We start from the raw sequence: 21189 nt of genomic DNA, 5'->3' as shown, positions 1-21189 counted from the left end.
GTAGTGCAGGTTGTGCAGGTCCTGTCCCGCTGGGTTTTGCCTGTCTCCAGGGCTGGAGACTTCACAGCCTCTGTGGGCAACCTTTGCCAGGGCTTGACCACCTTCAAGGGGGGAGAAGAATCTTTTTTTTTTAATGTGTGGATGGAGCTTCCTGTATTTCAGTTTGCACTCGCATCCTCTCGTCCTGTCTCGGGACGCCTCTGGGAAGAGCCTGGCTCTGTCTTCTTTCCTCCCTCCATCAGGTATTTATAAGCCCTGATGAGCTTCTGGCTGAGCCTTCCCTTCTGCAGGCTAAACAGTCCCAGCTCTCTCAGGCTCTCCCCGTGGGAGAGAGGCTCCAATCCCTTCCACACCCTCGTGGCCCTTTGCTGCACCCCCTCTCTCTTGGGCTGGGGAGCCCCGAGGTGGACGCAGCGCTCCAGAAGTGGCCTCAGCAGGGGCTCGGGTGTTGTTCTTGTGCGGGTGCAGGACTTGGCATCTCCCTGTGTGGGAGAGGGTCTGGGGCTGGTGCAGCCGTGCAGGGCACGAATGGCGGTGGGTACGGGCGGGAATAGCGAAGGCCTGTGTGGGGCCAGGGACACGTGTAAGAGGGGCAGATGTAGGGTGTGGGGTGGTCCCGGGGGTGGGCATGTCGCCGCCTGCTCCGCTGCCTGCTCCGGGAGCCCGGCTCTCCCATCCCTTTGGCCCTGCTCCACTCGTGCTGGTGTGGGGACGGGGTGTCCCTGCGTGCCGGGGTTTTGGCATGTGCGGTGGGCCGTGTCTCCGCTGCCCGGCCTGGGACAAGCCCCGCTGCGTGTAACGTGGCGGAGCCGGGCTGGGAGCGGGGAGGGCGGTGGGGAGGGAGGCGCGGGCAGGCTTTGGCGGTGAGCGCGGGTCACATTTGCATGGAGGGGCCGTGCCCCGGGCGGGCGGGGGTTTAAGAGGGAGTCGGGGGTCCGCGGCAGAGCCCCGTCGGCGTGGGGACACGTAGCTGGTGGGATCGCGCCATGGCCTGGGCCCCTCTGCTCCTCGTGGTGCTCGCCCACGGCTCAGGTGCCCTGGCCAGCCTGGGTGTCCCCGGCCGGGGCCTGCGGGCACGGGGGCCCCGTCGCGTCCCGCTGCCTGGGGGGGCTTTGCTGCTCCGGCACTCGCTGACCCGCCGCTTTCTGCCCTCTCTCCTCTCCCTCTGCAGGTTCCCTGGTCCAGGCAGCAGTGACTCAGCCGGCCTCGGTGTCCGTGTCCCCGGGAGAAACCGCCCGGATCACCTGCTCTGGGGGTAGCAGCTACTATGGCTGGTTCCAGCAGAAACCAGGTGGTGCCCCGGTCGCTGTGATATACAACAACGACAAGAGACCCTCGGGCATCCCTGCGCGATTCTCCGGTTCCTTGTCTGGCTCCACAAACACGTTAACCATCACTGGGGTGCAAGCCGAGGACGAGGCCGTGTATTACTGTGGTGGCTATACTGGTAGTTATGCTGGTGCCACGGTGCCTCCGAGCAATGGGGAAGTGAGACAGAAACCTCCCGCCATTGCAGGGACCATTGAACAGTGTCTGCTGTCCCCATGTGATTGTCACATAGGTCCCCACCAGCGCCCTCTCCGCACTGCACGTGGTCTGCTGTGGTGCTGGGGAGGTGTAGCCTGGTGATGAGCAAAGGCCTCGTAAAGCTGGGCCCAATGGGCCAAGAAGGACGGGGAAGGAGCCAGGAGCGAAGAGCAGCCGAGCAAGAGGGCATTGCGGGTGCCGCAGCCAGGGAAGTGCCAGAGTCACTGAGGTTGGATGCACCCCTGGCGAGGGTCTCGTCCAACCGCCCAGGCCGTAGCAGGGTTGAGTAGTGCAGGTTGTGCAGGTCCTGTCCCGTTGGGTTTTGCCTGTCTCCAGGGCTGGAGACTTCACAGCCTCTGTGGGCAACCTTTGCCAGGGCTTGACCACCTTCAAGGGGGGAGAAGAATCTTTTTTTTTTAATGTGTGGATGGAGCTTCCTGTATTTCAGTTTGCACTCGCATCCTCTCGTCCTGTCTCGGGATGCCTCTGGGAAGAGCCTGGCTCTGTCTTCTTTCCTCCCTCCATCAGGTATTTATAAGCCCTGATGAGCTTCTGGCTGAGCCTTCCCTTCTGCAGGCTAAACAGTCCCAGCTCTCTCAGGCTCTCCCCGTGGGAGAGAGGCTCCAATCCCTTCCACACCCTCGTGGCCCTTTGCTGCACCCCCTCTCTCTTGGGCTGGGGAGCCCCGAGGTGGACGCAGCGCTCCAGAAGTGGCCTCAGCAGGGGCTCGGGTGTTGTTCTTGTGCGGGTGCAGGACTTGGCATCTCCCTGTGTGGGAGAGGGTCTGGGGCTGGTGCAGCCGTGCAGGGCACGAATGGCGGTGGGTACGGGCGGGAATGGCGAAGGCCTGTGTGGGGCCAGGGACACGTGTAAGAGGGGCAGATGTAGGGTGTGGGGTGGTCCCGGGGGTGGGCAAGTCGCCGCCTGCTCCGCTGCCTGCTCCGGGAGCCCGGCTCTCCCATCCCTTTGGCCCTGCTCCACTCGTGCTGGTGTGGGGACGGGGTGTCCGTGCGTGCCGGGGTTTTGGCATGTGCGGTGGGCCGTGTCTCCGCTGCGCGGCCTGGGACAAGCCCCGCTGCGTGTAACGTGGCGGAGCCGGGCTGGGAGCGGGGAGGGCGGTGGGGAGGGAGGCGCGGGCAGGCTTTGGCGGTGAGCGCGGGTCACATTTGCATGGAGGGGCCGTGCCCCGGGCGGGCGGGGGTTTAAGAGGGAGTCGGGGGTCCGCGGCAGAGCCCCGTCGGCGTGGGGACACGTAGCTGGTGGGATCGCGCCATGGCCTGGGCCCCTCTGCTCCTCGTGGTGCTCGCCCACGGCTCAGGTGCCCTGGCCAGCCTGGGTGTCCCCGGCCGGGGCCTGCGGGCACGGGGGCCCCGTCGCGTCCCGCTGCCTGGGGGGGCTTTGCTGCTCCGGCACTCGCTGACCCGCCGCTTTCTGCCCTCTCTCCTCTCCCTCTGCAGGTTCCCTGGTCCAGGCAGCACCGACTCAGCCGGCCTCGGTGTCCGTGTCCCCGGGAGAAACCGCCCGCATCACCTGCTCTGGGAGTGGCAGCTACTATGGCTGGATCCAGCAGAAACCTGGTGGTGCCCCGGTCGCTGTGATATACAACAACGACAAGAGACCCTCGGGCATCCCTGCGCGATTCTCCGCTTCCACGTCCGGCTCCACAAACACGTTAACCATCACTGGGGTGCAAGCCGAGGACGAGGCCGTGTATTACTGTGGTGGTAGTTATACTGATGCCACGGTGCCCCTGAGCAATGGGGAAGTGTGACACAAACCTCCCACCATTGCAGGGATCATTGAACAGTCTGGTGTCCCCGTGTGATGGTTGCACAGGTCCCCACCACAGCCCTCCTGCACTGCCTGTGCCTGGCCTCCTGGTTCAGCCCTCCGTTAGGGCCCCAGGGCTGTGCCTGTCCCCGTCATTTGGCAGCTCACGGGGAGGGGATGGACCCCAGGGCGGTGGGGGCTGTGCTGGGCCCTGCCTCCTGCCTGCGCTGCTGGGACGAGGTGCCCCTGCACGGCCAGGCTGGCACCCAGGGCCCTGCCGGGTGCCCTCCCTGCCCTCCTGCCTGCGCAGCTCCATCAGGAGCAACCGTGGTGCTGGGCATCTGCTGCCCACCACCTCGCGCCTTCATGCTGAGCCGCTGCTGAGGTGCTGTGGCCTCTGGCAGCCTCTGGCCTGTCCGGGAGGTGTACAGCTGGCACACCTTTCTGCTCCCCCAGGCTGAGCTCCTGCCCGGGGCCAGCCCTGCGGTATCAGAGCTCTTGTTGGCGCATGTGGCCAGTGTGCAGGTTTTCCAGCCCTCGCTGAGCCTGCAGGCGCTCTGCACTCACTGATGCTGTGTTTTCTGCCTTCTCCCTTCTCCTTTTGCAGTTTGCCTGGTCCAGGCAGCAGTGACTCAGCTGGTCTTGACGTTCACATTCCTGGGACGAACTGCCCAGATCACCTGCTGTGGGAGTAGCAGCTGCTACTATGGCTGCAGCTGCCTTGGCTGATTCCAGCTGAAACCAGGCAGTTTCCCTAGTCACTGTGATATGTTTATAAAAACAACCAGTCACCCGCAAGCATCCCTGTGTGAGTCTCTTTCACTGTCTGGCTCCACAGCCCCATTATTCATCCCCGGGTTCCAAGCTGAGGAAGTCTATTACTTAGCTGGCTATGATAACAGCAGTGATGCTCTTGCAGTTATGCTGAGCAATGGGGATGTGTGACAAACCTCCCGCCATTGCAGGGGCTGTTGAACAGTGTCTGCTGTCCCCATGTGATCATCACACAGGTGCCCACCACAGCCTTTCCTGTGCTACTCGTGGCAAAGCTTTGTTGGTGAGAAGGCAGCCCGAGCTGCGTCCCTGGGGCATGCACAGTGAGGGCAGCACTGTCTCCCTCCTCAGCCAGTGCTGGTTTTAGCTGATAACAGACATGGTTTCTGGGGGCAGATGGTTGCACAAGCTGTGCCAGGGTGGTTGCAGGACAGTTTATACTGCAAGGATGCCCAAGCCCATCCTACAGTTTCCCTTTTCGTTTGTTACCTGGCACATATGGGTGAGCTGAGCAGCAGAAGCGGAGAGAGCTTCATGTGGCCTGAGCTGCTCAGCCCCAACCCTGGACCTGGCCCCAGGCCTGGCCATCGGGACATGTGTAACCGCGCCTAGCCTCCCCATCGTGGGGCTGTCCCTGAGCTCCCAGGGCTAGCACACCCTCACCCGTCCGTGCTCCCAGCAAGGGCAGCCTCAGGCCTGCCGAGGCCAAGTGCCAGGTCTGCACCGAAAGGTTGTCTGCCAACCCATTTCACCTGATAAGTTGGACGTTGCGCAGGTTTTCTTCCGTATCTTGCTCCAACGAGAAGAGCTAGACTTCCAAGCCAAACATTGTCATCCTTTTTTACCCTCCTCTAGAGTGTAACCAAAACCTCATCAGTCTCAGAAATGCTCAGAAGCAGGTCATATGGAAAAGAGAGCATCAGATTCAGCTAAGTTTTTTGCTTGAATGATTTCAATGAGTTTTTGCCTACTTTCACCCTTTGCAGCAATGCATAAGCCTTCCCAGAGGCAAAGCGAACTTCTGAAACAGGAAGTTCCTCGAACCACAAAATCATCTAAGCATCATCTGTCTTTTAATGACTTGCAAGATTCACTGATGCTCTCTATTTCCTGCGAGCACTTTTGGTGCGAGTAACCTGCATTTCCTGATGCACACATAACCCATGGAGGACGGGCCTCTGTCCCCTTACAGATGATCTCTAGATATTTTCCAAGACCCAGCTGACTGCATCTTTCTATAACCACTTGCACAAACCACAGTGTCTAAATACTTTCAAGTTCATTTTAAGTAGGTGCTATTTAAACTCAGCACCCTAAGAGCTCTTTTTCTCCAAGCCAAGCACCTTGTGTCCTGCAAGACTAGCATCACATTGGGAGAGCACTTTATAAAGCAGCAGCCAAGCCTTCCCTTGGGAATTTGGAGTTAGTCAGTCTCATTAACATCTCAGCTGAAACCCATCCTGGCTCACCCCTGACCTTGGCTATTGCAGCTGTATTTAGGCATCCATATCCCCAGCATAATTTATTCTGCTAGTCTCAGCTTTTCCTCTTTGCTAACAGTCTCTGATGCCCTCTTTCCAGTCCTAGCTTGCCTGCCCAGGCCCTCGACAGATGCTCCCATACACTGGGAGCCTTCGCTTGAGCTGTTCTTGCTGCTCGAATGGGCCACAAAGGCAGGGACTAATAGGGATGAGCTGCTTCCTCAGTGGGTGGTAGGACCAGAGCTGAGGGTTGAGCAGTGCCGGTAAGTGAGCTACGCCATGGTAATGCCCACAGAAGCTTGGAGGGGAAGGGCCTTAGGCTGGGATGGATTGACCTGGAAGAGTGATGGCCTGGGGGATCCAGGGTGGGCAGAGGAGTGCTCTGCATGGCTTTGGGGGATAGTGAATTCCTGGGCCCATATGGGATACTGTGTCACAGGTTGGCAAGGCACTCATAGCAAACCTGCAGGTCTCTGTGGGGCCCCTGTCTCTGGGGCCTGTATGAGGAAAACACTTCAGCAATGCCCTTCAGTCACTGCTGCTCCTCCTCTGCTGCTCAAGAGCTGCATCAGCCAGTCAAGCAGCGCAGTCCCTCACCCTTGTGTGCCAGTGGAAACTCTTGGGAAGCAGGCTGCGACCTTGACAGAACTCTGTGAGATGGGTCTAAACGCTCTATCTGTGCCCCTCCCCCCCCCCAGATATTTGATTCCCTCTTGAAGCAGAGAGAGGCTGCTCTGAAGCCAGCTCTGTTGCCTTTCCATCCAGCTTGGCTCCCAAGGGTAAGAGAGTGCTCAGTCCACAGCAGGACCAGGGAGCAGGGGTGCCCTCCAGGATGCAGTGGGATCTCCTGGTGAGCCCGTTGCAGGCTCCCTGCTCCCTGTTTCCCACTGGGCTCACCATGGGAGTCATGGTTATATTCCTGCTTGGCATGCGCTGGGACATCCTGCTCGGCTTTGCCAGCTTACCCCGAGCTTTGAGCTCCTCACACTCCTTCTCATCCACAGCTGGAGCTGTGCTCACCAGCTTTCCCAGTAACCTGCTGCCTCCCACCTGGAAGACCTGGGCCATGCTGGCCACTCAGCTCTGTGCTCAGAGTATCCTTTGGGCCCTCTTCACTTCCCATCCCACAGGGAAGTGCCACAGTCCCATGGTGGTCTAGTTACTCCATGCCTGCACAGGCAGCTGGGAAGAGGGTAGACCTGCTTGAACTGGGTGAAGCTGGGCCCAGAGAGCTGCTGCTGCTCCCCACAGGAAGGGGAAGAGATCCAGGAGGGAATAAAGATGGAAAGAGTGTAAGGCCATCAAAGGTGAATTGTCCTGAATAGTGTGGGGGGGGACCTTCACTAAAACTTGGAAACAAGCAAGCATATTTTGGGGGCTTGACAAGTGACTTCAGCAAGACCTTGGCCAACGGAGGCACATCTGGATATCCCTTGAGAGAGACTGGAGGAGGGGGAGAGGGGAGGGAGATCCACAAATATCATCCCCACTCCCTTATCCTCCAGTAAATGGTGCCGCACAAGTTGCTTGAGCAGCCAGGAGCCCAACCACTGCCACAGCTGCTGCCCCACCATGCTTGTGGGCCGCTGGGGCTGCAGGCTGGACATAAGCAGCTGGCTGGGCTACTTTTGCACCACCGTATGTTACTGTGTATATATCTTTGGTGGTGGAACCCAGCTGACCATCCTCGGTAAGTCATGCTGATGTTCACCCACGATCGTTCCCCAGCAGCTGGTGGGTATCCAGGTTTTTCCTGTGTTTCTTCCTCCAGCTTCTCCATCTGGTCATAGTCAAATGTCCTTGGTCTAACTATACTGACATGTATCCAAGTGCCTTTCTTTCACTGGGGAAAAACAAGGTTTTATGTGCCAGTTGGTCTTTACTGTTCACAAACCCTTTTTTGCCCTTTTCAATCTGCAGATTTCCTCCTGATCAAAAACTTGGTTGTATTATTTGGATCTTGTTCAACTTGTTTGACTGCAGGAATTGCTTAATAAAAAGATATATTTGTTTGACAGATTTTAATTATTAGAGTTTATAAAACAGGAACTTCTTAACCTTTTTTTTCCTCCTAAGGAAAAGCTCCCAGGTACATTCTACTATATGATGAAGTGTGGGGGTTGAAACGGAAGGTTTCAAGTTTGCACAGACTGGTCGGTCTTGTTAGGGAAGGAAAAATCGTCTCTTTGTATTTCAATAGTGTTCAAAATGATGGTAGCTTTTTTTTTAGTCTCTAAAACAGCATCATAACTGAGAACTACTTTTGAAGGGTTAGAGGGTATTATTGAGAAGCGGGAATTCAAACTAAGGCAAAGAATTCAGAAAAGTAAGCTGAAAAGGGAAATATCTTTCTCTTACGGGGAGCAAATGAAGATGCTTTTAGGCAATATCTGAGTGCTGGGACAACATCTTAAAAATTGGCTGCAGAAAAATGTACAGATCTTGTCACAGTTAGATGCATATGGGTTCAGTTTGTTTGTTTTGCATGAAATGTAAGTGCAAGGCAGGCAGAAAGTCAAAAAACAGACTTCCTCATAGAGGAGGAACGGCCAGAGCTAAGAAGGGGTCCTCTGATATAGATGGGAAATGGAGAGGCTTCAGCTGAAGTATATGAGGTCACAAAATAAATGCTGTGGATGAAGCAATCACTTCGTTAAACACACCAGAAGAGAGAGAAAAAGCAAAGAGCCGGTATCAATTCCCCCCACTGAATCACTTTATGGACTTATTTGTCACTGGAGTGACACACCGAAGTACCATAAGCAGGTTGGATAACTTGTAATCCATTCATTCCCTGCCTTGTACACTCCATGGCATGTGAATCACGTCTCCTGTTCGAGGACGTTAGGAGATGTAATCAAAAATATCTCATGACTGGCCCGAGGCGAGGCGAGGCGTGCTGGCTGGTGCCTGAATCCTGGGGAGAGGAGCACGGTGCCGCAGGGTCGCGCCGGGCTGGAGCATGCCCAGGCAGCGTGGTAGCGACAGTGGCTTCGGGCTGAGAGCGACGGTGACCCACTGCCACCAACCTGCCTAGGGGCTGTGCTATCCTTGGCAAATGCAGATCCCATCGGCTGGGATCGTGGCCACCCGTGTGGGAAGGGAGGCGGAAATGCCCAGACGTGGTGCGGCTACACTCACAAAAACAACTGTTATCTTCAGTGCGTTGATGGAGGCACGTGGCCATTCGGAGAGAGCTGTACTTCTTGGTCCTGGGCTTTGGAGGAGTTACGGGGAGCGCAGAGAGTGAACACGAGGCTGGCCACGAGCAGTGTGGTGAGACTCCTCCTTGGCTGGGCTCAGGGGCAGGACAGGAGCAGTGCATTGCCGCTAAAGCGAAATGTGAGCGTGGTACGTGGCTGAGATGAGCGATGCTGGCTGCTGGGAATCCTGCAGCCTGCACACATGGCACTGCTTATTTAGTGTTAGGACCTCTTACTCATAAGGCAGCTTTTTTTGATTACTAGGTAATACTGGCTCAATATGTAAAAAAAATAAATAAAAAAATAAAAAAATAAAAGACAGCAGGGAGCTTAAAACATAAGCTTCTTTGACAGGACTAGCATCAAAAGACTCCAGAAAGGACCAAAATGCCACTGGTGCAGCCATGAGCACATTTTAAAGACCCCTCCTGACTCCCTCTAAGTCCATCTCCCTCTTTAACCCTGCTGCCGTTCTTTCCCACATCCCTGGTGACTGGGCAGTCCCTGGCATGGCTGTGGCACGGGGACACCCAGGCAAGCATGACGGCAACGGGGAGGGCCCGGCCTGTGCAGGAGTCTCTGGCTGCTTGTGTTGGACACAAGCATCATCATGGGCAGGGCTTGGGCTGGGGCACACATTGCACCAAGGCAGCGAGCTGGGAGCAAGCCTCCTCTCCAATGGGCAGGGCAACTTCTTAGCTGTGACCGCTGCTGATTTCTGCTAGAGCAGAAATAAAAATGTCCTGTGACTGTGGCCTCCAGCTGCTGCCTGCTGCGGAGGCACGGTGTCCCCGCACCCTCAGCAGATGTTCCTTGGGCTGCTCCCCCCAGGGCCAGAAGCACTGGCCGACAGGACCCTCAGCTTGCCCCAGCGCAGAGCTCTGCCTCTGCCGGTGCCGAAACGCCAGGCGCCAGTAAGGGAAATGCTCGTTTGTCCTCAATGAGATGCTCCAGCGCCCTGGCCCCACTGTGAGCGAGCAGCTGAGCACAGACACAGCTCAGGGCCTGAATACCCGCAGGCATGAGTGTCGTGGGAGGCTCCTGCATTATCCATCACTTGCTGGGCACTGGACAGGAGGTGAGCCCCCCTGGCAGTGCTGATGCTGACATTGGTGCCCCTGGCAACTTTGGAGGTTGCATCCTTCCCAATGCATCCACTGGGGCATCTCCATACCGCTACATCCATCCGAGCACCTCAGTCCTGATGCATCCATCCTGCTGTATCCATCGGGGGACCTCCATCCCGCCACGTCCATTGAGGCACCTCCATTAGACACAGCCAAACCACCACATCCATCAAGACGACTCCATCCTACCACGTCCATCCCACCTGCTTCCTGGAGGCACAGAGTGTAAGCACTGCTGCTGCAGCTGGCCTGGAGGTTTTTGTACAGCCCTGTATCACTGTGTGCTGGTTTCGGCAGCGGGACCCTGTTGACCGTCCTGGGTAAGTCGCTCAACTCCTCGCACTCTTTCCTTCCCCACCGGGAAATTGGGGCATTTCTGCGATTTTTTGGTGATTTGGGGACTTTTTCTCGGACTCGGTGGTGGGCTGGGCTCTGCCACTGCTGTGGGGACAGGCACTAAGCGCGGTGTTACGGACCTGGTCTCGTCTCTGAGGACTCGGAGCACTCTGGTGTGTGCCCCGGAGCATTGCAGGGTATTTTCCGAATTGTCGGGTCTTGAAATTTGCCCAGGACATGGACCCCAGCCCTGGCACTCGCAGCCTCTTTCAGAGACTTGGGCTTGGGTTCCCCAGGGAGGCTCTTTTCTTCTTCGTAAGGAAATTAGTCCTTAGGAAGCCTTAAGCCTCAGACCTGAGGAGCAAGTCCGCAGTCCTTAACGAGGACCAGACATTTTCTCCCGCGGACTCCAAGCCAAGCTCCTCCAGGAAGGGCCGCGGCTGTCGCCAGAGCCCTGCTGAAGGACAGCCCATGCTCTTTGGGCACGGGGGTGAAAGGCTCCCCGCACTGGAGAGCAGAACGACATGTCCTGGTGCTCTTGAACAAAACTCTGCAGGAGTGGCATCAAGAGCTTCTTTTCTTCTTCTTCTTCTTCTTCTTTTATTTCTATATAAGAGTGTTTGAAAATGTAGCTTAGTCTGTGGAAAATGACGATGAAAATATCTTTGTCCTTCAACGTTTGTGCTCTTTAAAAGAAAGTGGCACAAAGGACTCGGAGCCAAATGATTGGGGGTGGTATAAGAACAAGAATGTGTAGTTTAGCAATTCCTTTAGTGGGAAGCTCTTTATGGGAGGCAGCTCCCCCAGTTTTCTGGTGTATACTTTTAGGTATTGTACAGGCAAGCAAGCTATGTGAGAAAGAACAAATGTCCTTTCTGCACCTTGCTTCTGGCATTCTTTTAGTTGTGTCTTTTCTGAGATATAGCTGCCAGTGCCTAAAAGCAGAACCGGTAAGAAAACAGGGTTGGTTTGGGTTGAAGTCTGCAGTTAAGAGAAAATGGCTGTAGAACAGCAAAGAAAGGGGCTTGTGTCAGCGAACCAGAGATCCAAAGTGCAAAGATCAGACCAGATGTGTATGTTTGGATGGAGACATGTGTGCACATATATACACACACATGTACATACTTGTATATACATAGACATAAAATATAAACATGGAGAGCTATGCATGTAGCAAGTATAAATTATATTGTGCATGTTAGAGATAACATATATTACATAATGTAGACTGTATTATAGGAATAATATACATGTGGATATGTGTGCATTATATATGTGCATATATGTTGTGTATGTATTATATATAATGTTATTTCCAGGTGCACGGTAGTTGTAAATCATAACTTGTGAATCGTGGGGGAAGCAGGAGTTTCCCGGTGAAGGTGGCCAGGGGGTGTCTGGGGGGTCACCCGCAGCCTCGGTGCTGCTGCCAGACCCGGCCAGGCCTCTGCGGCGCCCAGGAGCAAGCTGACGCCCGCGTCGGCATTTGGGGACAGCAGGGGTTTTGTCAGCGCTCGTTGCTGCAGCAGCAATGATGCACCATGGTGCAGCCATGAGCACATTTTAAAGACCCCTCCTGACTCCCTCTAAGTCCATCTCCCTCTTTAACCCTGCTGCCGTTCTTTCCCACAGGCCAGCCCAAGGCCTCCCCCACCGTGCACCTCTTCCCACCATCCTCCGATGAGATCTCCACAAAGGGTGAAGCCACCCTGGTGTGTCTGCTGGGCAGCTTCTACCCCGGTGCTGCGAGTGTTGCCTGGAAGGTCGATGGTGTCGCCAGGTCCAGCGGCGTGCAGACCACGACCCCTCAGAAGCAGAGCAACAACCAATACGCGGCCAGCAGCTACCTGACGCTGAAGGCTGCCGAATGGAAGAGTCACGAGAGCTTCTCCTGCGAGGTCACGCACGATGGCCAGAAAATTGAGAAGGTCCTCAAGAGATCCGAGTGCTCCTCCTAACCCATCAGGAGCTCCACCGTCTCCCATCCTCATCCCCTTCCTGTGCCTGCCCGTCCTGGTGGCTGCTGGTGGCAGCAGCTCTCCTCTGGCGCAGGTCCCTGGGGTCCCCCTGTGCCCGGCCCCTCTGTCCTGTCCCTGTGCCCCACACTTGTCCCCACACCCTGGGTGTCATCCTAATAAATACAGACACTGAACTAGCGCTGGCTCTGCATCTGCGTCTCTGTCCTGCCTCTTTGGTCGCACAGGGTGTAGGGATCCTGCTGCGAGCGTGGCCACAAGGGGCTGAGTGCCACCTGCGCATGCCCCTGCCCGGGTCTCTGCTCCTGCGTCCCCTCTCGGCTTGTGGCGCAAGGGGCTGTGGGGCTGTCCCGTCCCTCTCCTCCCCCTGCAGCACAGCCCTCGCCGGGCAAAGAAGTCGTAGCAGGCCCCGCTGAAGCCCCTGGGGAGCCTCTGCAGAGGAGGGAGGGGGCTTCCCGAATGCCCTGGCAGCTCCTGAGCTGCCGCGTCCCCGTCCCTGGTGACTGGGCAGTCCCCGGCACGGCTGTGGTGCGGGGCCACCACTCGTGCCCCGGCCTCCAGAGTGCCGGTGGCTCCCAGCCTCTCCCAGATTCCCGGCAGGACCCAAGCACCGGGCGCTGCCCCACGGTCCCCACGTGGTGTTCAGGCTGCCAGCACCGTTGCTGCAGGCCCCGTGGGGCCCCGTCCGCAGAGGACGGGGCAGGTTTTGATCTGTGAACGCCGCTGGTTTCTCTTAGAGCAGAAATAAAAACCTCCTGTGAAGGCGGCCTCCAGCTGCCGCCTGCTGCGGCGGTGCAGCCCCCCTCAGCGGGTGCCCCCGGCCTGCTCCCCCCGGGCCGGGGCCGGCACTGGCTGACCAGGCCCTCTGCTCGCCCCAGCCCCAGCGCAGAGCTCTGCCTCTGCCGGTGCCGAAACGCCGGGTGCCAGCAAGGGAAATGCTCGTCTGCCCTCAGTGGGATGCTCCAGTGCCCTGGCCCCGCCGTGAGCGGGCAGCTGAGCACAGACACAGCTCAGCGCCCGTGTGTCTGAGGGCACGAGTTTTGCGGGAGGCTCCTGCCTTATCTGTCATCCGCCGGGCACCGGGCAGGAGCCAAGCCCCCTCCGGCTGTGCTCATGCCGCCGTTGGTGCCCGTGGGCTCCGCAGCCCCCAGGGCTTGACCACGGATGGGCGCATGTCACGGCTGCCGGCTCTGGCAGCCTGCGGAGCTCCCCGAGCAGTAGCCGGAGCCACCGCTGCTGCACTCCCCGCACCTGGAGCCCAGCAGAGCCCAGCGCACGGTGGCTTTGCTGGGATCTCTCCCTTTCCACGCAGCCCTGAGCACAGCACATCCCAGTGCGGCCACTGCAGGGAGGCTTGTGGACCCCAGACCCTGCACTGAAACCCGGCCCAGATAGGCCCACGTCTGGGCCTGGGCCAGCTCCCAGCTGTGATGCCCCCCTCAGACTCCTTTTTCCTGGGTTTAATGTAACCCCTGCACAGCAGGCAGGGAGATCAGCAAGTATCAAGCGCAAGGCAGCTGCCACGGGCAGCAGGGCAGCCATGACAAGGTGGGCAACACAGACACAGCTCCGCAGTGCCAAGCCAATGTGATCCACAGGAGGCGGCAGGGCCAAGTCCCCGCATTTCACTGCGACTCCTCTGGCAAGGACACGCAGCCATCCCCCATGCACCATCCTGTCACTTCTGTCGCGCTGAGTCTCTTGGGGCACGTCAAGCATGTTGCACCTATCCTGCTGCATCCATCTGGCGACCTTCATCCCACTGCATTCACCAGGGCTTCTCCATCCCCAAGCATCTACCCTGCTACATCCATTGGGGCATCTTTATCCCACTGCATCCGTCTTACAACATCCATCAGGCCACCTAAATCTCAGTGCAACCATCCCACTACATCCATTGGGTATATCCATCCTGCCACATCCATGAGGGCATCTCCATGCTGATGCATCCATATCACTCCATCCACTGGATACCTCCAGCCTGCCAGTTGAATCACAGCATCCCCATCCTGCCATGTCCATCCCGCTGTGTCCATGGAGGCACCTCCATCCCGCCGCATCAAAGTGAGCACTTGCATCCCAACATGTCCGTTGGGGCACCTCCATCCAACTACATCCATCCCACCACGTCCATCCCACTGTATCCTTGGGGACACAGGGTGCAAGCACTGCTGCTGCAACTGGCCTGGAGGTTTTTCTACAGCCTCGTGCTAGTGCTTATTTCGGCGGAGGGACCCTGTTGACCGTCCTGAGTAAGTTGCTCAACTCCTCGCACTCTTTCCTTCCCCACCGGGAAATTGGGGCATTTCTGCGATTTTTGGTGATTTGGGGACTTTTTCTCGGACTCGGTGGTGGGCTGGGCTCTGCCATTGCTGTGGGGACAGGCATCCATCCCACTACATCCATTGGACACCTCCACCCCACTACATCCATCAGGGCATCTCCATCCAGATGCATCCACCCCACTACGTCCAAAGCGTACCTCCATCCCGATGCATCCGTCCTGCTCCATCCATTGGGTACCTCCATCCTGCCACATCCATGAGGGCACCTCTATCCTGCCTCATCCACCCCACTCTGTCCACTGAGGCACCTCCATCCTGCTGTGTCCTTTGGGGCACCTCCGTCCTGCCACATTGATCAGGGCACCTCCATTCCACAGCATCTGTTAAGGCACCTTCCTCCTGACACGTCTATCCATCCACGTCCATCAAGGCACCTCTGTCCTGCTACGTCCATCCCTCTATGTCCATCCCAAGACATCCATCAAGACACCTCTATCCCACCACGTCCATCCCACTGTGTCCTTGGAGGCACAGGGTGCAAGCACTGCTGCTGCAGCTGGCCTGGAGGTTTTTCTACAGCCTCGTACTAGTGCTGCTGGTTTCGGCAGCGGGACCCTGTTGACCGTCCTGGGTAAGTCGCTCAACTCCTCGCACTCTTTCCTTCCCCACCGGGAAATTGGGGCATTTCTGCGATTTTTGGTGATTTGGGGACTTTTTCTCGGACTCGGTGGTGGGCTGGGCTCTGCCACTGCTGTGGGGACAGGCACTAAGCGCGGCGTTACGGACCTGGTCTCGTCTCTGAGGACTCGGAGCACTCTGGTGTGTGCCCCGGAGCATTGCAGGGTATTTTCCGAATTGTCGGGTCTTGAAATTTGCCCAGGACATGGACCCCAGCCCTGGCACTCGCAGCCTTCTACCCTGGCTCTGCAGGGGAGGTGCATGTTGCGGCTGTCCTGATGCATCCACCCCACTACGTCCAATGCATACCTCCATCCCGATGCATCCGTCCTGCTCCATCCATTGGGTACCTCCATCCTGCCACATCCATGAGGGCACCTCCATCCTGCCACATCCATGAGGGCATCTCCATGCTGATGCATCCATATCACTCCATCCACTGGATACCTCCAGCCTGCCAGTTGAATCACAGCATCCCCATCCTGCCATGTCCATCCCGCTGTGTCCATGGAGGCACCTCCATCCCGCCGCATCAAAGTGAGCACTTGCATCCCGACATGTCCGTTGGGGCACCTCCATCCAACTACATCCATCCCACCACGTCCATCCCACTGTATCCTTGGGGACACAGGGTGCAAGCACTGCTGCTGCAACTGGCCTGGAGGTTTTTCTACAGCCTCGTGCTAGTGCTTATTTCGGCGGAGGGACCCTGTTGACCGTCCTGAGTAAGTCGCTCAACTCCTCACACTCTTTCCTTCCCCACCGGGAAATTGGGGCATTTCTGCGATTTTTGGTGATTTGGGGACTTTTTCTCGGACTCGGTGGTGGGCTGGGCTCTGCCACTGCTGTGGGGACAGGCATCCATCCCACTACATCCATTGGACACCTCCACCCCACTACATCCATCAGGGCATCTCCATCCAGATGCATCCACCCCACTACGTCCAAAGCGTACCTCCATCCTGATGCATCCGTCCTGCTCCACCCATTGGGTACCTCCATCCTGCCACATCCATGAGGGCACCTCCATCCTGCCTCATCCACCCCACTCTGTCCACTGAGGCACCTCCATCCTGCTGTGTCCTTTGGGGCACCTCCGTCCTGCCACATTGATCAGGGCACCTCCATTCCACAGCATCTGTTAAGGAACCTTCCTCCTGACACGTCTATCCATCCACGTCCATCAAGGCACCTCTGTCCTGCTATGTCCATCCCTCTATGTCCATCCCACCACACCCATCAAGGCAACTCCAGCCCACCAGGTCCATCCCAAGACATTCATCAAGACACCTCCATCCCACCACGTCCATCCCACTGTGTCCTTGGAGGCACAGGGTGCAAGCACTGCTGCTGCAGCTGGCCTGGAGGTTTTTCTACAGCCTCGTACTAGTGCTGCTGGTTTCGGCAGCGGGACCCTGTTGACCGTCCTGGGTAAGTCGCTCAACTCCTCGCACTCTTTCCTTCCCCACCGGGAAATTGGGGCATTTCTGCGATTTTTGGTGATTTGGGGACTTTTTCTCGGACTCGGTGGTGGGCTGGGCTCTGCCACTGCTGTGGGGACAGGCACTAAGCGCGGTGTTACGGACCTGGTCTCGTCTCTGAGGACTCGGAGCACTCTGCTGTGTGCCCCGGAGCATTGCAGGGTATTTTCCGAATTGTCGGGTCTTGAAATTTGCCCAGGACATGGACCCCAGCCCTGGCACTCGCAGCCTCTTTCAGAGACTTGGGCTTGGGTTCCCCAGAGAGGCTCTTTTCTTCTTCGTAAGGAAATTAGTCCTTAGGAAGCCTTAAGCCTCAGACCTGAGGAGCAAGTCCGCAGTCCTTAACGAGGACCAGACATTTTCTCCCGCGGACTCCAAGCCAAGCTCCTGCAGGAAGGGCCGCGGCTGTCGCCAGAGCCCTGCTGAAGGACAGCCCGTGCTCTTTGGGCACGGGGGTGAAAGGCTCCCCGCACTGGAGAGCAGAACGACATGTCCTGGTGCTCTTGAACAAAACTCTGCAGGAGTGGCATCAAGAGCTTCTTTTCTTCTTCTTCTTCTTCTTCTTTTATTTCTATATAAGAGTGTTTGAAGATGTAGCTTAGTCTGTGGAAAATGACGATGAAAATATCTTTGTCCTTCAACGTTTGTGCTCTTTAAAAGAAAGTGGCACAAAGGACTCGGAGCCAAATGATTGGGGGTGGTGTAACAACAAGAACGTGTAGTTTAGCAATTCCTTTAGCGGGAAGCTCTTTATGGGAGGCAGCTCCCCCAGTTTTCTGGTGTATACTTTTAGGTATTGTACAAGCAAGCAAGCTATGTGAGAAAGAACAAATGTCCTTTCTGCACCTTGCTTCTAGCATTCTTTTAGTTGTGTCTTTTCTGAGATATATCTGCCAGTGCCTAAAAGCAGAACCGGTAAGAAAACAGGGTTGGTTTGGGTTGAAGTCTGCAGTTAAGAGAAAATGGCTGTAGAACAGCAAAGAAAGGGGCTTGTGTCAGCGAACCAGAGATCCAAAGTGCAAAGATCAGACCAGATGTGTATGTTTGGATGGAGACATGTGTGCACATATATACACACACGTACATACTTGTATATACATAGACATAAAATATAAACATGGAGAGCTATGCATGTAGCAAGTATAAATTATATTGTGCATGTTAGAGATAACATATATTACATAATGTAGACTGTATTATAGGAATAATATACATGTGGATATGTGTGCATTATATATGTGCATATATGTTGTGTATGTATTATATATAATGTTATTTCCAGATGCACGATAGTTGTAAATCATAACTTGTGAATCGTGGGGGAAGCAGGAGTTTCCCGGTGAAGGTGGCCAGGGGGTGTCTGGGGGGTCACCCGCAGCCTCGGTGCTGCTGCCAGACCCGGCCAGGCCTCTGCGGCGCCCAGGAGCAAGCTGACGCCCGCGTCGGCATTTGGGGACAGCAGGGGTTTTGTCAGCGCTCGTTGCTGCAGCAGCAATGATGCACCATGGTGCAGCCATGAGCACATTTTAAAGACCCCTCCTGACTCCCTCTAAGTCCATCTCCCTCTTTAATCCCAGTCATCCTCTCTCCCGCAGGACAGCTCAAGGCCTCCCCCACCGTGCACCTCTTCCTGCCACCCTCCGATGAGATTACGGTGAAGAGCAAAGCCACCCTGGTGTGTCTGCTGGGCAACTTCTACCCTGGCTCTGCAGGGCGGTGCGTGTTGCACCTGTCCTGATGCATCCATCCCACTACATCCATTGGGCACCTCCACCCCACTACATCCATCAGGGCATCTCCATCCAGATGCATCCACCCCACTACGTCCAAAGCGTACCTCCATCCCGATGCATCCGTCCTGCTCCATCCATTGGGTACCTCCATCCTGCCACATCCATGAGGGCACCTCCATCCTGCCTCATCCACCCCACTCTGTCCACTGAGGCACCTCCATCCTGCTGTGTCCTTTGGGGCACCTCCGTCCTGCCACATTGATCAGGGCACCTCCATTCCACAGCATCTGTTAAGGCACCTTCCTCCTGACACGTCTATCCATCCACGTCCATCAAGGCACCTCTGTCCTGCTATGTCCATCCCTCCATGTCCATCCCAAGACATTCATCAAGACACCTCCATCCCACCACGTCCATCCCACTGTGTCCTTGGAGGCACAGGGTGCAAGCACTGCTGCTGCAGCTGGCCTGGAGGTTTTTCTACAGCCTCGTACTAGTGCTGCTGATGCTTTCGGCAGCGGGACCCTGTTGACCGTCCTGAGTAAGTCGCTCAACTCCTCGCACTCTTTCCTTCCCCACCGGGAAATTGGGGCATTTCTGCGATTTTTGGTGATTTGGGGACTTTTTCTCGGACTCGGTGGTGGGCTGGGCTCTGCCACTGCTGTGGGGACAGGCACTAAGCGCGGCGTTACGGACGTGGTCTCGTCTCTGAGGACTCGGAGCACTCTGGTGTGTGCCCCGGAGCATTGCAGGGTATTTTCCGAATTGTCGGGTCTTGAAATTTGCCCAGGACATGGACCCCAGCCCTGGCACTCGCAGCCTTCTACCCTGGCTCTGCAGGGGAGGTGCATGTTGCGGCTGTCCTGATGCATCCACCCCACTACGTCCAATGCATACCTCCATCCCGATGCATCCGTCCTGCTCCATCCATTGGGTACCTCCATCCTGCCACATCCATGAGGGCACCTCCATCCTGCCACATCCATGAGGGCATCTCCATGCTGATGCATCCATATCACTCCATCCACTGGATACCTCCAGCCTGCCAGTTGAATCACAGCATCCCCATCCTGCCATGTCCATCCCGCTGTGTCCATGGAGGCACCTCCATCCCGCCGCATCAAAGTGAGCACTTGCATCCCGACATGTCCGTTGGGGCACCTCCATCCAACTACATCCATCCCACCACGTCCATCCCACTGTATCCTTGGGGACACAGGGTGCAAGCACTGCTGCTGCAACTGGCCTGGAGGTTTTTCTACAGCCTCGTGCTAGTGCTTATTTCGGCGGAGGGACCCTGTTGACCGTCCTGAGTAAGTCGCTCAACTCCTCGCACTCTTTCCTTCCCCACCGGGAAATTGGGGCATTTCTGCGATTTTTGGTGATTTGGGGGACTTTTTCTCGGACTCGGTGGTGGGCTGGGCTCTGCCACTGCTGTGGGGACAGGCATCCATCCCACTACATCCATTGGACACCTCCACCCCACTACATCCATCAGGGCATCTCCATCCAGATGCATCCACCCCACTACGTCCAAAGCGTACCTCCATCCCGATGCATCCGTCCTGCTCCATCCATTGGGTACCTCCATCCTGCCACATCCATGAGGGCACCTCCATCCTGCCTCATCCACCCCACTCTGTCCACTGAGGCACCTCCATCCTGCTGTGTCCTTTGGGGCACCTCCGTCCTGCCACATTGATCAGGGCACCTCCATTCCACAGCATCTGTTAAGGCACCTTCCTCCTGACACGTCTATCCATCCACGTCCATCAAGGCACCTCTGTCCTGCTATGTCCATCCCTCTATGTCCATCCCACCACACCCATCAAGGCAACTCCAGCCCACCATGTCCATCCCAAGACATTCATCAAGACACCTCCATCCCACCACGTCCATCCCACTGTGTCCTTGGAGGCACAGGGTGCAAGCACTGCTGCTGCAGCTGGCCTGGAGGTTTTTCTACAGCCTCGTACTAGTGCTGCTGGTTTCGGCAGCGGGACCCTGTTGACCGTCCTGGGTAAGTCGCTCAACTCCTCGCACTCTTTCCTTCCCCACCGGGAAATTGGGGCATTTCTGCGATTTTTGGTGATTTGGGGACTTTTTCTCGGACTCGGTGGTGGGCTGGGCTCTGCCACTGCTGTGGGGACAGGCACTAAGCGCGGCGTTACGGACGTGGTCTCGTCTCTGAGGACTCGGAGCACTCTGGTGTGTGCCCCGGAGCATTGCAGGGTATTTTCCGAATTGTCGGGTCTTGAAATTTGCCCAGGACATGGACCCCAGCCCTGGCACTCGCAGCCTTCTACCCTGGCTCTGCAGGGGAGGTGCATGTTGCGGCTGTCCTGATGCATCCACCCCACTACGTCCAATGCATACCTCCATCCCGATGCATCTGTCCTGCTCCATCCATTGGGTACCTCCATCCTGCCACATCCATGAGGGCACCTCCATCCTGCCACATCCATGAGGGCATCTCCATGCTGATGCATCCATATCACTCCATCCACTGGATACCTCCAGCCTGCCAGTTGAATCACAGCATCCCCATCCTGCCATGTCCATCCCGCTGTGTCCATGGAGGCACCTCCATCCCGCCGCATCAAAGTGAGCACTTGCATCCCGACATGTCCGTTGGGGCACCTCCATCCAACTACATCCATCCCACCACGTCCATCCCACTGTATCCTTGGGGACACAGGGTGCAAGCACTGCTGCTGCAACTGGCCTGGAGGTTTTTCTACAGCCTCGTGCTAATACTGCTTTCGGCAGCGGGACCCTGTTGACCGTCCTGGGTAAGTCGCTCAACTCCTCGCACTCT

General features: G+C 56.7%; 1 protein-coding gene and 1 gene segment (V, D, J or C); both read left to right on the top strand.

Moving 5' to 3' along the window:
* The first annotated feature begins 941 nt into the window (after positions 1 to 941).
* Positions 942 to 12375, top strand: LOC112990683 (immunoglobulin lambda-1 light chain-like). The gene is made up of 5 exons (XM_064522170.1): positions 942 to 1032; positions 1172 to 1435; positions 9408 to 9417; positions 10150 to 10202; positions 11851 to 12375. Exons 1-5 carry the CDS (start codon positions 987 to 989, stop codon positions 12174 to 12176), a joined length of 699 nt encoding a protein of 232 aa, XP_064378240.1. The 5' UTR covers positions 942 to 986; the 3' UTR covers positions 12177 to 12375.
* LOC135330213 (Ig lambda chain V-1 region-like) lies at positions 2745 to 3605 on the top strand. The segment is given in 2 exon segments: positions 2745 to 2845; positions 2985 to 3605. Coding segments are annotated over 2 exon segments (360 nt in total).
* Positions 12376 to 21189: the final 8814 nt, after the last annotated feature.

This window comes from Dromaius novaehollandiae, chromosome 17 (genome assembly GCF_036370855.1).
Source record: "Dromaius novaehollandiae isolate bDroNov1 chromosome 17, bDroNov1.hap1, whole genome shotgun sequence".
NCBI lineage: Eukaryota > Metazoa > Chordata > Aves > Casuariiformes > Dromaiidae > Dromaius > Dromaius novaehollandiae.
Note: the sequence above shows the minus strand (reverse complement) of the source record. Positions and strands in the feature narration are given on the sequence as shown.